At 55.5% G+C, this 13707-nt stretch overlaps 1 protein-coding gene across 1 annotated transcript; it reads right to left on the reverse strand.

The window, feature by feature from the left end:
- Nucleotides 1-419: 419 nt before the first annotated feature.
- Nucleotides 420-12360, reverse strand: GP6 (glycoprotein VI platelet; the record flags this gene model as incomplete). Its single annotated transcript, XM_079118737.1, has 8 exons — nucleotides 12295-12360; nucleotides 10695-10733; nucleotides 10326-10583; nucleotides 8401-8685; nucleotides 5845-5898; nucleotides 2265-2324; nucleotides 1123-1173; nucleotides 420-658 (listed from the first exon to the last, which is right to left on the reverse strand). The coding sequence occupies exons 1-8, from the start codon at nucleotides 12326-12328 to the stop codon at nucleotides 420-422; spliced, it is 1020 nt and encodes a 339-aa protein (XP_078974863.1). The 5' UTR covers nucleotides 12329-12360.
- Between the last annotated feature and the right edge of the window lie 1347 nt (nucleotides 12361-13707).

Consider the following 13707-nt stretch of genomic DNA (forward strand, 5'->3'; position numbering starts at 1 on the left):
ACAAGGATGACCATGCCACCCCGGGGTCAGGGGGCCCCTGGCATTTTTATTGTGTACCAATGAAAACGAGAAGCATGCCCCAGTGCCTGGAAGAACCAGGACGGTTCTAAAGAACAGGAGACTGACCAGGCCACAGCTACAGACGGGGTTGGGGTGAGGACAGAGGGCCAAGGGAGGCAGGGAGGGCCCAGCACAGGGCAGGACAGTGACCCTGAGAGGTGGGGACCTGGGGGAAAGACGAGGGGCCGTGTTGGGAGGGCTGAGGGGAAGCCAGCGGTGCCCGTAGTAGCCACAATGTGCAAAATGTCTGCAGGAGACGCAGCCTCCACTGGACTCCTTCCGGCCACGTGGACGGAGCCCCACAGACACTAGCTCCGCGGCTCCTCCCGGGCTCCCGGCCCCAGGAGCTCTTCCGTGCCCTAGCCCTTGGTGGTGGCCACGCCAGGGCTCTGGCGGAGGCACCCCTCCTGACTGCCCCGCGACTTCTGGGCCTGTGGGAGGGGCGGGAGGGGCCTCCGCACGGGCTTGACCCTGTGACGCCGGGACTTCTTGCGGCTGTGCCAATCCTCCGCCAGAGCCCCCACCAGCAGAAGGAGAACGGCAGCACCCAGGCAGAGCCGGACCAGGACCCCCCTGCTGTAGTGCTGGGGGGCCAGACCTGGAGGAAGGGTGGGGAAGAGCAGCGGGTAGGAGCCCGTCCCCAGGGCCACGCCAGGCCACATCTGGGCCTCTGCAGAGCTGCCTGATCTGGGACCTGTTGTTCCCCACCAGCCGGGATGCCCGTCTCCTGCCTAGGGCACCACAACCAGTGTCAGGCTGCATAAGCCAAATTCTCCACAATGCACTCCCCACGCATCCCCAGGCAGGCTCCGGCTCGCCCGCCCCATCGCACAGGGGAGCTACAGGGAAGGGGTGCGGTTTTTCTTTCTCTGGCCCCTTAGAAAATCTCAGCCCGCCCTGCTGATCTGATGGCCCAGTTCACACCACAGACTGATGTTCCTTCTCCCCTAATAGTCTACACACCAGAACCTAGGATGGCAGAGCTAGGGCACCCGCACAGGGGAAGGGGTCCGCTTTGGGCGAAGAGGACAGAGAGAAGAGGGGGCCGAGAGGACAGCTTACCAACTGGAGTGCTCGACCCCTCTGGAGAGATGGTGAGGGTCCTGGACGTTGCTAGGAATCAAAAACAGCTGTGTGAGCAAATGGAACCCTGTTCACTCCCGGAGGGAACCATGCCACTGAGGAGGCAGAATCCCAGGGCATCAGGGAGGACGAGAACTACGGGGGCAGCTGCCCAGATGTGACCCCAAGCCCAGCACTGTGAGGCCTGGGACCTCCGTCAGTGACTCCACCTCTGTCCAGTGAAATTAGTGGCATTGTGTACATCATGGATTGACTGAAAAATAGAGTAACTCAGATGGAGCTTCCCTAACATGACAGTCTGAAACCCACAATGTTGCACAACTGGAAAATTCCACAGCTGACCTCCTGTGACAGGTCATGGTCAAAACACGGGTGCACAGAAAATATTGTGTAAAACTGCCTTCAGGCCACGTGAGTAGGGGCACAAGACACAAATGAATTTTGCGTTTAGACTGGGGTCCCATCCGCAAGATACCTCCCGATACTCGGGCAAATATTCCCAAACCCAAAACACCTCTGGTCCCAAGCACCGTCACAGAAATGTAGGAAGCACCCCAAGGTGCTCACTCTGCTTAGTGCACAGTACTCCCTGAGACCTGCCAGGGGCTCAGCATCGCTCACGGGACACAGAGGAAGCTACCGATGCAGCCCAGGCAGACCAGGCTGGGGAGGTCAGGCTGCATCCTGAGGACACCACAAGGCTCTGGACCCAGGAGGGAAAGAGCCCTGTCAATATGTTGGGAAGGACCGTCCGGGACCAGGAGCCTAAAGACAGCCAGAGCTGTGTGGGACCAGTGGAGACCCCTGACCTGTCCTCAGAGGACCCACGGGGAGGACACTGCTGAGTGTCTGCAGAGAGCTGGAGTAGAACCTGTGTCCTGTGTGCGTAGAGATGGGCGAGTCTCCCTGTTAGCACTCGACTCTGCCATCTTTGGACAGGCCACCCTACCCACGATGCTGCTTTGCTGGTCAGAGCCAGCCCCCAGCCTCCACGCTCAGCCAAGGGCTTTCTTGGTTAGGACAGGATTCAGTGACACAAATTAAAAGCCCAGAGGACTGGACGATGGCAGAGAGCCCACCTCAGGCTCCTCTCTGCCGAGCTCTAAGTGTCTGGTACTCACCGGTTGTAGAGACTTTGTTCCTGGGTGAGATGATCAGTCTCCTGGAGGCTTCTGGGAATTCTAACACAGGGATTATAAGGAAGCGGGATAATGTCAGTTCTTCCCTGAGAGACCCACTCTGCAGACCCCTCCTGGGATGGTGGGCTGCCAAGAACCCCTTTCTCTCAGGTGTCCTCAGCAGGTGGACACTCAGGACGCGCATTCACACACGATCTGTGTAGACCTGAGGTTTCCACTGTCTGGCACAAACCCAGTGAAATCTCTGGGTCGAGGGACAATTCCATGTTCAACTCTGAGGGAGTGCCTGGCTGCTTTGCAAAGCTGATTTACATCCCCACCAGTAATGGAGAAGGTTCCATTTTTCCAAATCCTCACCAACTCTTGTCTTTTTCTTATGGTTTTGCTTTGTCTTTATAACCATTCTAGTGGGCATGGTGAATTTTACGGGAAATGAGTTATGTCAACATAATGACTGACCAGTGGTCTTCACCAGCCCCCTGGGTGAGCTGATAGCAGCCTGTGCTCAGAAGGCCCCTCTCTACCAAGGCCATTTGCTGACCTGGGCACCTCCTCTTGCTTTCACCTGGCCACCAAAATACTTCCTGAACCCCTGGCCTGTATCCATACTGGGTCGCTCTTGTTGAGGGTGGGGCCACGTCAGGGACCTTCATATGGCAGGACCACCTCACAAACCTAGTTTACCCTCAACTCTGTCTGTGCAACGAGACCTGGGCACTCTGTCCTACTGCTTCTCCTCCTGTGAGATTCGGTAGTGAACCTTTTACACAGCATGTGACGCTGCATTCAAAGGAGCGTGAGCAATCCAGACAGGCCTCAAGGGCACTATGCTCAGGGGGAAAGGCCGCCTGAAAGGTCACAAACTGAGTGATTCCATTCATCATCTGTTCTAGAAATGCAAAATATAGAGACAGAACAAATCAGTAGATGCCAGGTGTTAGGGATGGTGGGGATGGCTGGATATGAAGATATGGGTTATGGGTTAGAGCTGAGGTGTCCCCCAAAAGCTCATGTGTGTGACAATGCAAGAAAGTTTAGAGGTGAAATGATTGGCTTACGAGAGAGCCTTAACTAAAGGTGGTTACTGTAGGCAGGTGGGGTGTGACTGGGGAGGTAGGTCACTGGGGGTATGCCTCGAGAAACATACATATACACTCACATACACACTTACACTTGGGGGTACTGAGATTGAAACATTGAAACCAGGGGTGCTTAAGCATTGAGTCACGCCCCTAGCCCTTTTGATTTTTCATTTTGAGACAGCGTGTCACTAAGTTATTGAGAGCCTTGCTAACTAGCTGAGGCTGGCCTCAAACTTGCAATCCTTCTGCCTCAGCCCCCTGAGTTGCTGGGATTACAGGCGTGCTCCACCTCACCTGACTGGGGTTTCTATTTTGTACCTCTCTCAGCTTCCTGGTGCCATGTGCAGAGCTGCTTTCCTCCAGCAAGCCCTTCTGCCATGATGATCTGCCTCACCTTGGGTGCAGCCGTGGAGCCAGCCATCTGTGGACTGAGACCTCTGAAACCCAGAGCCAAATAAACGTTTCCTTCTCTACTTGTTCCGGTCAGGCCTTTTGGTGGACTCAGACAGAGTGGCCGAAGGGAGACCACGTGGGGACAAGCAGTATGTGAGTGCAGCAGTGACTGTGTGAATCTCCATGTGACACACTTCATGCCAATGTCAGATCCCTGGTCTCTCCGTTGCATTTTAATTATGTAAAAAGGAACCATCAAGGGGAGCTGGGAAAAGGGATACAGGATTGTTCTGTGCTGTTCTTGCAAAATTTCCATGACTCTAATCATTTCCAAGTAGAAAATCCACCACACAGCAAAGGAAACAATTAGGAATGTGAAGCAAGAACCCACAGAATGGGAGGAAATCTTTGCCAGCTACTCTTCTGACACAGGATTAATATCTAGACTACAAAGAGCTCAAAAGACTTAACTCCAAAAAACCAAATAATCCAACTAATAAAAGGGCAAAGGAACTAAACAGACACTTCTCGAAAGAAGAAATACAAAGGCCAACAAATACATGAAAAAAATGTTCAACATCGTTAGTAATCAGGGAAATGCAAATCAAAACTACACTGAGATTTGATCTCACACCAGGCAGAATGGCAGTCATCGAGAACACAAATAATACATACTGGAGAGGATGCGGGGGAAGGGAACACTTTCACACTGTTGGTGGGTCTAAAATTAGTACAACCACTATGGAGATCAGCATGGAAGCTCCTCAAAAGACCAGACATGGAACCCCCATATGACCCAGCTAGACCACTGCTCAGTATTTGTCCTGAAGAATTAGAGTCATCTAACTACAGTGATGCATACACTCCCATGTTATAGCAGCACAATTCACAACAGCCAAACTATGGAACCAGCCTAGGTGTCCATCAGTGGACAAAAGGATAAAGAAAATGTGATACATATACAATGGAGATTTATTCAGCCATAAAGAAGAATGAAATCATGGCGTTTGCCGGAAAACAGATGGACCCAGAGAGCATGGTGTTAAGTGAAATCAGTCAAACTCAGAAGGGATCCTATGTCTCCTCTCATGTGCGGAAGCTACAGAGGCAAAAGGAAAAGAAAGGTGGGAGGATCTCCTACAAATCACAGAGAGATCAGCAGAGGAAAGGGCCCAGGGGAGGAATGGGGAGGAGGGCGAGTGCTGGCAGGGGCGTTGACCAGACTGGGTTGTCACATGGTGCGCATGTGCAAATGTGCAAATGTGTGACCACAAATCCCGCCGTTACGTACAACTACGATGTACCAAAAAAAAAAAAAAAAAAAAAAAAAAAAAAAAAAAAAAACCGTGAGGAAGGGATCTTAAAAATGAATAGAAAAAATGATGATCAAAAGAACTGGAAACCCAAGAAACCAACGCAGAGCGCACGCGATGCGCTGCTCCTCTGCGGGCCCTGCCTGGACCTGGCCTCCGGGCTGCTCCAGCCGCCCACCTCCTTGCCTCGCTTGGCTCCTCTCAACAGGTTTCTCGGCTCCTGGCGCCTGGTCTACCCGAGACCCCGGGAAGGGCACTCCCGGGAGCGCACGCCGGGTTCCAGTGCCCCTGCGCCGCCGAGGGCCTCTGGACGTGGGTGCGCTGCCCGCGAGACCCAGCGCAGCGGTACCAGTGCCTCGGCTTCTCCTGGGCACTTGTCGGAGAGGAAACGACTGGGCCCGCCCCACACCCAGGGACTCAGAGACTCCGGGCTCAGAAACCTGTGTTCAGAAGCCCCTCGGTGATTCTCACGCCCGCAGCCTGGGAACCGCTGGCGGGTGGGACCAGAGGCTCAAAAGCCAAGTCCAGGGCTCCGCGGTCCCACGGCGCCTGGAGACTCTTCCACACGAGACCTCACCTGCCATCCGCCCGGTGGGCAGGGCGGGCAGTGGGCAGCAGGTCAGTGTCCACGTGCCTGTGATACCCACGCTCGCCACCCGCAGAAATAAAAGGTTTAAAACAGCGCGCCCGCGGCAGAGGCGAGGGAATGGACCGAGGACCGCGGCAGAGCCAAGGCGAGGGGCTCCGCGCGGCTCCACCAGGGCCCCCGCTCACCTGTCGCGGAGGAGGCTGCCTCTGTGGCTGACTGGCTGGGGGTCGCCGAGGGGCCTGGGAAACAGAAAAGGAGGGAATCTGTGCCCAGTGGCTGTGATCCTGAGCCGCAAGGAGGCGGTGCCACAGCTTCTCCACGCGGGAAATGAGCTGGAGAGGCACCTGCAGTCGCCTGACCTCCTTTCTGCCCCTTCTCTGGGTTCCTGTCCCTGACAATCTCGCTTTGTCCCTGGGAGCAAGACTGGCTCCTCTGCCCCTGGGAAGCAGAAATGGGCACCACTGCGTGAGTTCAGGGAGAGGGGCAGGGGTGACATGGGGGACGAGGGATTTCTAGGAGGCAGGCTGGCTCCAGGTCACCTTCCTCCCTCCCACGCCTCAGGGCACGGTGATGACAGGTTCCACTCCTGCAGCACCCCTCCCGCTTGACCCAAGATCCAGCCAGAACAGGGTCTCCCCTGGGAAGCCTTCTGCAGAGGATGGGGCTGCCCCAGCCAGTCAGGCCTGTGTTGGGTTTGCTCTGCCAGTAACTGTGCGTGTGCGTGTGCAGATGCTGCATATTGAGATGTCTCAGCCCCACAGAACACTCTTTAAACGTGTTCAATGGAAAAACAAAAAATAAATGAGAATCTCAAGCCAGGCGCAGTTGAGGCGGGAGGATCATGAGTTTAAAACCAGCCTCAGCAACTTAATGATGCCCTGAGTGACTCAGTGAGACCCTGTCTCTAAATAAAAAAAAATTTTTTTAAGGGCTGGGGATGTGGCTCAGTTGTTAAGTGCCCCTGGGTTCAGTTCCCAGTATGAGAGAAGCAGAGAGAGAGAGAGAGAGAGAGAGAGAGAAGAGAAGAAAGAAAAAGGAGGAAGGAAGGAAGGAAGGAAGGGGCTTAAAAAGGAGTGGAAGATACCTTTTACTTTCACTCAACAGTGACCTCACTCACTTGACTTGAAAGAAAATAAATTTGAATACATACACATTTTCCTTTTGGCCTATAACTAACTCACTGAAAACTAGGAGGAGAAGAACTTTCTCCTTGCTAATAGAATCTTTACTCTCTATACTGAGACATTTAAATAAGTCTATTGGCTTTAAATAGTTGGGAAAGTACATAAGCTAGCTCGCTCTCTCCCTCTCTCTCTCCCTCCCTCTCTCCCTCCCTCTCTCTCTTCCCCGCTCTTTCCCTCTCTCTCTCTCCCTCCCTCCCTCTTCTCCCTGCTTCTCTCCCTCTCTCCCCTTCTCCTTCCCTCCCCCTCTCTCCCCTCTCCTTCCCTCCCTCCCTCCACCTCTCCTTCTCTCTCCCTCTCTCCCTCCCTCTCTCCCTGTCTCTCCTTCCCTCCTTCCCTCCCCCTCTCCCCCTCTCCTTCCTCCCTCCCTCCCCCCTCTCCCCCTCTCCTTCTCTCCCCCTCTCCCCCTCTCTCCCCTCTCCTTCCCTCCCTCCCTCCCCCTCTCCTTCTCTCTCCCTCTCTCCCTCCCTCTCTCCCTGTCTCTCCTTCCCTCCTTCCCTCCCCCTCTCCCCCTCTCCTTCCTCCCTCCCTCCCCCTCTCTCCCCCTCTCCTTCTCTCTCCCTTCCCCTCTCTCTTTCTCTCCCTCTGTCTCTCTTCCCCCCCTCTTTCCCTCTGTCTTTCTCCCTCCCTCCCTCTCTCTCTCTCTCAACACTGGGGGCTGAGCCCAGGGCCTTGCGAGTGCAGGGCAATTGCTCTCTGCTGCTGAGCTGCGTCCCGGGCCCACAGTCTCTAAAGGGCTGAGCGTGAAACAGCAGTACTGGCTCTTGAAGATTTAGCAGCGAGCTGCTTCCTAAGATTCCTGTACTAGATTACCAAAACTAAGACGGTCTGGACCTGTGACCTTGCTGAGTCATGTCGCAGCTGACTTCCTGCGACAGGGGCACATTTTGTTGGTGATTTCTGCAAGTTTTTGTAATTGTTGCTTATTGAATGCTTGAAACCCAGACCAGACACAAGGCGTCGCTCCTGGGATTCAGTATTGGTTTTTCTTGGCGCATGTCCTCCCTAGAAGACAGAACCATGCCTGCCAAACCTGTCTGAGGCTAACCACCAATACTTCCAAACACGTCACCTCCTCCTATGGCAAAAGGGATTTTGCAGATAGATGAAGTTAAGGACCTGAGATGGAGATAAGTGGTCCTGGACCACCCGTTGTCATCAGGAGGGGCTTACAGGTGAGAGAGGGAGGCGGGACAGTCAGACTGTAAGGTGCTGCAGAGCTGGCTCTGAAGATGGAGGAAGCCAAGGACCTCGGCACCTTGGACAGGAAATGCCCAGGAAGGGACTGTCCCCTGGAATCCCAGGAGGAGCACAGCCCTTTGGACACTTCATTTCACCTCAGTGAGGCCCACTGCAGACTTCTGATCTCCAGAACAATAGGGTGATAAGCTCGGGTTGGTGTAAGCATGGAATTTGGGGTCATTTGTCACAGCAGCAACAGGAAACTCATACATCCTCTAAAGCCAACTGGCAAGCCTCCCCGGGCCTCCCATGCACCCCTTGGACTGCCCCGAGGGCCTCCAAGGATGAGGAAGACAGGTGGGGTCTGCACCCCCTTACCTGTGACGGTGAGCACCAGGGGGTTGCTGGGGGCTGACCACAGGTACGGGGAGGCACTGGAAAAGCTGTAGCACCGGTAGGTCCCGCTGTGGGCAGCCGTCACGGTGACCATGGGGAAATCTGCGTGGTACCACTTCTCGGGTCTCTTGGAGGGCCCAGTGTCCCCCTCCTTATACAGAGCAAACTGGTCAAAGCCATATTGGGTCTGACACTGCAGGGTCACGTCCCCTCCAGGGGGCACCACAGGACTGGGATGCGCCGTGAGCGAGGGCTTGCTGAACACCCCTGGGAGGAGAGACACCAGGTGTTAGAGAGTGGCCAGAGTCCAGCTGCAGGACACAGCTCCCCAAGAGCTCAGGAACTTTCCAGCTGTCTCCCTCCTGGAGAGGCTGCTCCCGGCTCCGGCTCAGGGAGAGGTGGGGTCACCGAGTGGTTAAGGGACACGTCCAGGCCACATCGCAGGGCTTGGGCTCAGATTTTTGTTCTGCCACAAAGGGGCCCTGTGTCACTGGAGAGAAATGTCCCTCCACATCTGTGCCTCAGTGGCCTCTGCTGTGAAATGGGGGTGGCTGAAGGGGACAATGTTCTGAGCATTTACCAAAGTGCCCCGCTGAGAAAGCCCTCATCCAAGATGAGGTGACCAAGCAGCATGGCTCAGACAGGGCGTAAGTGTGTTACGGAACTCTGCAGCCACTGTGGGACTCACGTGAAACACCAGCTTCCGGCCATTCCTTAGCAAGACTCCCATTCACAGAACAAAGACCTGTTCATTCATCGCTATTAACCTCCCTACTTCACAAGTGAACCTACAGCCCAAGACGCTAAGTAACTTGTCCAACTTAGGCAGCTACTCAGTACTGTATGCCTGAAATTTGCTAAGAGTACATCTTAAGTGTCTCACCACAAAATTATTTGTTTTGGTTTTGGTTTTGGTACCAGGGACTGAACCCAGGGTGCTTAACTGCTGAGCCACATCCCCAGCCCTTTTTATTTTTTGAGACAGGGTCTTAGTAAGTCATTGAGGCTGGCCTCCAACTTGCCTTCCTCCTGCCTCAGCCTCCCGAGTTGTTGGGATTACAGGCGCACACCCAGCTCTTTATTTCTTAATCAATGATCATGTGTCTGTTCTAACAAATGAAACTCCCATCAAGTAGAAAAAACAGAGAATAACAAATTGGCAAAGGTGTGACCTGTCAGAGAGTGTCAAATCCCCTCTAAGGTCAAGGCCCAATTTTAGACAGGGGCCAGGGAAATATTTATGGGATGACAGCATTCAAGTCAGACCCCAAAAGAAGTGGCCAGGAAGCCAGGCTGGCAGGCTGAGGGCAGAGCACAGGCAGCAGGGGAGGACGCAGGCGGGAGGCGCAGGCCCCAGGCCTGGTGGACCACCTGCCAGCACCTGGTGAGGTGCTCGCTGGGATGCAAACTTTAATGTTTTCCAAGTGATTGAAAAAATGCTGAAAAATAAAGAAGTAGAACATTAAAACCCACATCATTGTAAGCTTGAATATTTTGTTTATACCTCCCCCCAAAAGAAAGTATTCTCCTTTACACAACAGGCTTTCCTGGAAGCAAGCTCCAGGACACTGGAACAGAGAGGGATGGGGCACTGTCCCCAAGGCCCCGCCTCCAGCAGGCCTGGCCTGAGCCCTGCCCATCTTGACTTTACCTACAGCTGTGATATTCTGTTCACCATGGGCGTTTTTGCACGGATTTTTATTTTTCTAAAAAAATGTTACATTGAAATGCTCTTCGTATGGAACCAGCGTTCACCCCTGGAGGCCAGGGCCTCACCTGCCCCACGCTAAGTGCCCCCCCCCCCCAGGGATCTGGGGTTCCTGCCACCCACGCCCCCATTATCACCCTTTGAGAACATACCCCGGGTGCAGCCCTGAAGCACACTCCATCCCTCACCCTCTGGTTACCAGTAGCGACCAGCTCCAGCTGCTCACTGGGCAGCGACCACTGGGACCCGTTCTGGTAGGAGCAGCGGTAGCGCCCGGCGTGATTCGTTTTCATGGCCGGAATGAAGAGGAAGTCCTGATCCTCGTACTTCCTGGACCCCAGTTTCTCCAGGCGGTACAGGTCCACGCCCGGAGGCCCCTGGCACCGGATGGTCACCGACCTCTCCAGGGGCACCAGGGAGCTGGGCAGAGCCCGGAGGGAGGGCTTGGGGAGTGGGCCTGGAAGGGAAGAGCGGCCGAGGTCAGCGGCCAAGCGAACGGACCCCTCCCGGGCCACCCCGGCACCTGCCTGTCACGGCTGAACCCAGGGGCCCTGCGGAGAGGACTCACCGCTCTGCGCTGCGACCGCCCGCCGCCCCAGACTCAGCCCTGGGGAAAGAGGAGAACGCGGCGCTAGGACCCCTGGGGGGACGCCCACTCGCTGTCCTCTGTCATAACTATTTCAGGTTTTCCAAACCACCCACGCACGCGATTACGGGAGGGAGCCACGGAAGGCCACGCGCTGGGTGATGGCATTGCCCAGCGTCAGAACAGGCGAATCCACCAGACAGCGGTCCCTGTTGGCAGGACCCGGTGGAGGCCGGGGCGACCACTTGGGGCCTGGGGTTTCCTTCTGGTGGTGACAGGCAGAGGCCGGCCTGCGGCACCGTGAATGTACTGAATGTCGTTCGTGGGAAATTCTGCATTGTTCCCAAATTAAAACTTTTAAGTCAAAGAGGGACTCCGCCGTCCCGCGCGCCCCCTCGGCCCTCGGCGGCGCGGGGACCGCTCCAGCTCTTCCTCCCGGTGTGGCTTTTGCGAACGGCTGCGCACTGCTCCCCGCCTGGGCCGCTGGGCGCTGACTCCTTGGCAGAGGCGCCAGCCCCGGGATGCCAGGGCTGGGCACCAGTGTTTGGCCGCTGAGGCAGGGCCTGGCCCACAGTCCCCAGCCGGAGGCAGATGAATCCTAGCACCAGCAGCCGAGTTCAGTGGTAAAGAACGTGGGCCCGGGACCCACAGGAAGAGCAGACTAGAGCTGGGCCGGGGGTAGATTGTAAATGTTCTATTTTTAAAATCCGCCTGTGGGTGTTGGATATGTGAATCAGCCTGCCGTGGCCACTCCACGAGGAACTCATGCATCCAGACACCATGTTGTGCACTATTAACTTGTGCAAATTTTCATCAGTTTAAGAAAGATAGAGCCAGTCGCCCCCCACCCCTCAAAATATAAGGGAAAAAAAACCCCAAAACAGTGTGGATTTGGTGGCAAAATTCCTTAGCTTGTGTCTGAGATCTCCCTGTGGGGCAAGTCACTGAACCCTCTGTTCCCAGTCTTCTCACTGTGAAATGAGGGCGATTATAGGGCCTGCCTCTTAGGGCCGTGGAGATTCCAGGGCTCAGTGGCTGTTAGAAAGGAAAGAACACAACAGTAAGCACACGTGGAAAGGCTGGGCGAAAGAGCAGGGCGGAGCAAGCCGAGGTCCTGACTGCCCCTCGGCCTTGGGATGCTGGTCTTCGCTGCTTGCTTAGCCTCTCCGGGCTGAACAAGAAGGAAATAATGGCACCAGGCGCCCAGCTTGAGCCTGGTGAAGAACCGGGCAGGAGAAGCATCAAGTCCACCACCTGCCTTCGTGGGAGAAGCTCATGCACTCCCGATGATAAGGGGCACTGACAAGTCACATTACCCAGCCAGTCCTGAGGCCTTCCGAAGAAAGAAAAGGAAAGGAGGGAGGGAGGGAGGGAGGGAGGGAGGGAGGAAGAGGGAGGCGGAGAGGGAGGAAGGGAAAGAAAGGAAAGAAGGGAGGGAGGGCGGGAAGGAAGAGAGAGAGAGAAACCATGAAGAGTCTTGCATTCCTCAGGAATGCTTCTTTTGCAGGGTTTTTTAAAATCCTCTTTAATCAGGGGCACGGTGCCTGCCCTTCAGCATTTCCCAGTCACCCCAGGCACTCACCGAGACAGAGGAGAGCAGTCAAGGATGCAGACATGGTTGGGGGCCCTGTGCAGAGCTCCGTGGCCCAGAGACCCGTGGTGAGCCCGGAGCAGAGGCTGGGGCTGTGGTGAGCAGGGAGAGCGCCCTCCCACCACCCGCGGCCGGGTTTCCTAATTGAGCCCATCAGGCTAGAGCTGTCTCCTCCGGAGAATGACTTGCACACGCTCCAAGGAGGACCACTTATCTCCTCTTGCCAGCCTGCTGTTCCACCATCTGTGGGCCTGCAGGGGCCTGCCTGTGTCCCACGCTCCTGCAGTCACCGGGGACGCAGATCCAAGCCACATGAGATCTCCCTTCACACCTACTAGGCCGGCTGTAACTGTTACAAATGGAAAACAGTGAACATGGGTGAGGACGGGGAGAAGCTGGAACCCCAGGCCTGCCTGGCTGCTGGAGGTGTGGCATGGCAGGAACCCCAGGCCTGCCTGGCTGCTGGAGGTGTGGCATGGTAGGAGCCCCGGGCCTGCCGGCTGCTGGAGGTGTGATGTGGCAGGAGCCCCGGGCCTGCCTCCCTGCTGGAGGTGTGTCGTGGTAGATGCTGGAAAACAGTGTGGCACCTCCTCAACAGTTACACATGGATTCCCATGTGGCCCAGCAGGCCCACCTCTAGGTACACGCCTGAAAGGGTCAAAGCAGGGTCTCGAGGAGGCATTTATACCCCCATGTTCATGGTGGAATGTGCACAATAGCCAAAAGAGGGGAACAGCCCAGTGTCCATGCACAGAGCTTGGGTAAGCAAAATGCAAAGTCTCGATGATAGACAGTGGACAGGCGCTCGGGCAGAGACAGAGACAGAGTAAATATGATTTAGCCTTCAGGAATGCCATTCTGACACATGCTACAACGTACTCCTCCTGTCTAACTGAAGCATACCCTTCGACCATCTATTCTTGATTGTCTGAGGACCCTTCGCGCTGTTCTTTACAGCAGCTGAGCCCGTTACATTCCCGCCAACTGTAGAATGCATGGAGACTTGGTTACTGTTTTGAGGGACAAGCACAGACAAGCACGAGATGCTGAACACATCTGGGGGACACTCCGGATAGGCTCAGGGAACTTCACAGTGGACTGGCAATACCTGGGGTCCTGGCAGGTGGGAGAAGTATTTGAGAAAGGACAGCGTGTTTGGTGTGCGGCCTTTCCACCCTGAGCGCACCCTATCTCACCTGCCCTGGAGCTGAGCTGCTTAGCCCCGATGGGGACGGCATTCCCAGCCCCCCAGAGGCCCTGAAGAGTGTGGCGCGCTCCTGTGGCTAGAATTGAGTGAGCACAGATCTGGGGGCTGCAGAGTTTGGAGGGTTGACATCAGGGCGTCCCGACCACACTACTACTGTCTAGGCAGCTCTGTTGGGGTTAAGAGGGCCTCCCCAAGAC

This window comes from Sciurus vulgaris (genome assembly GCF_902686455.1).
Source record: "Sciurus vulgaris genome assembly, chromosome: 17".
In the NCBI taxonomy this organism is placed as follows: Eukaryota; Metazoa; Chordata; class Mammalia; order Rodentia; family Sciuridae; genus Sciurus; species Sciurus vulgaris.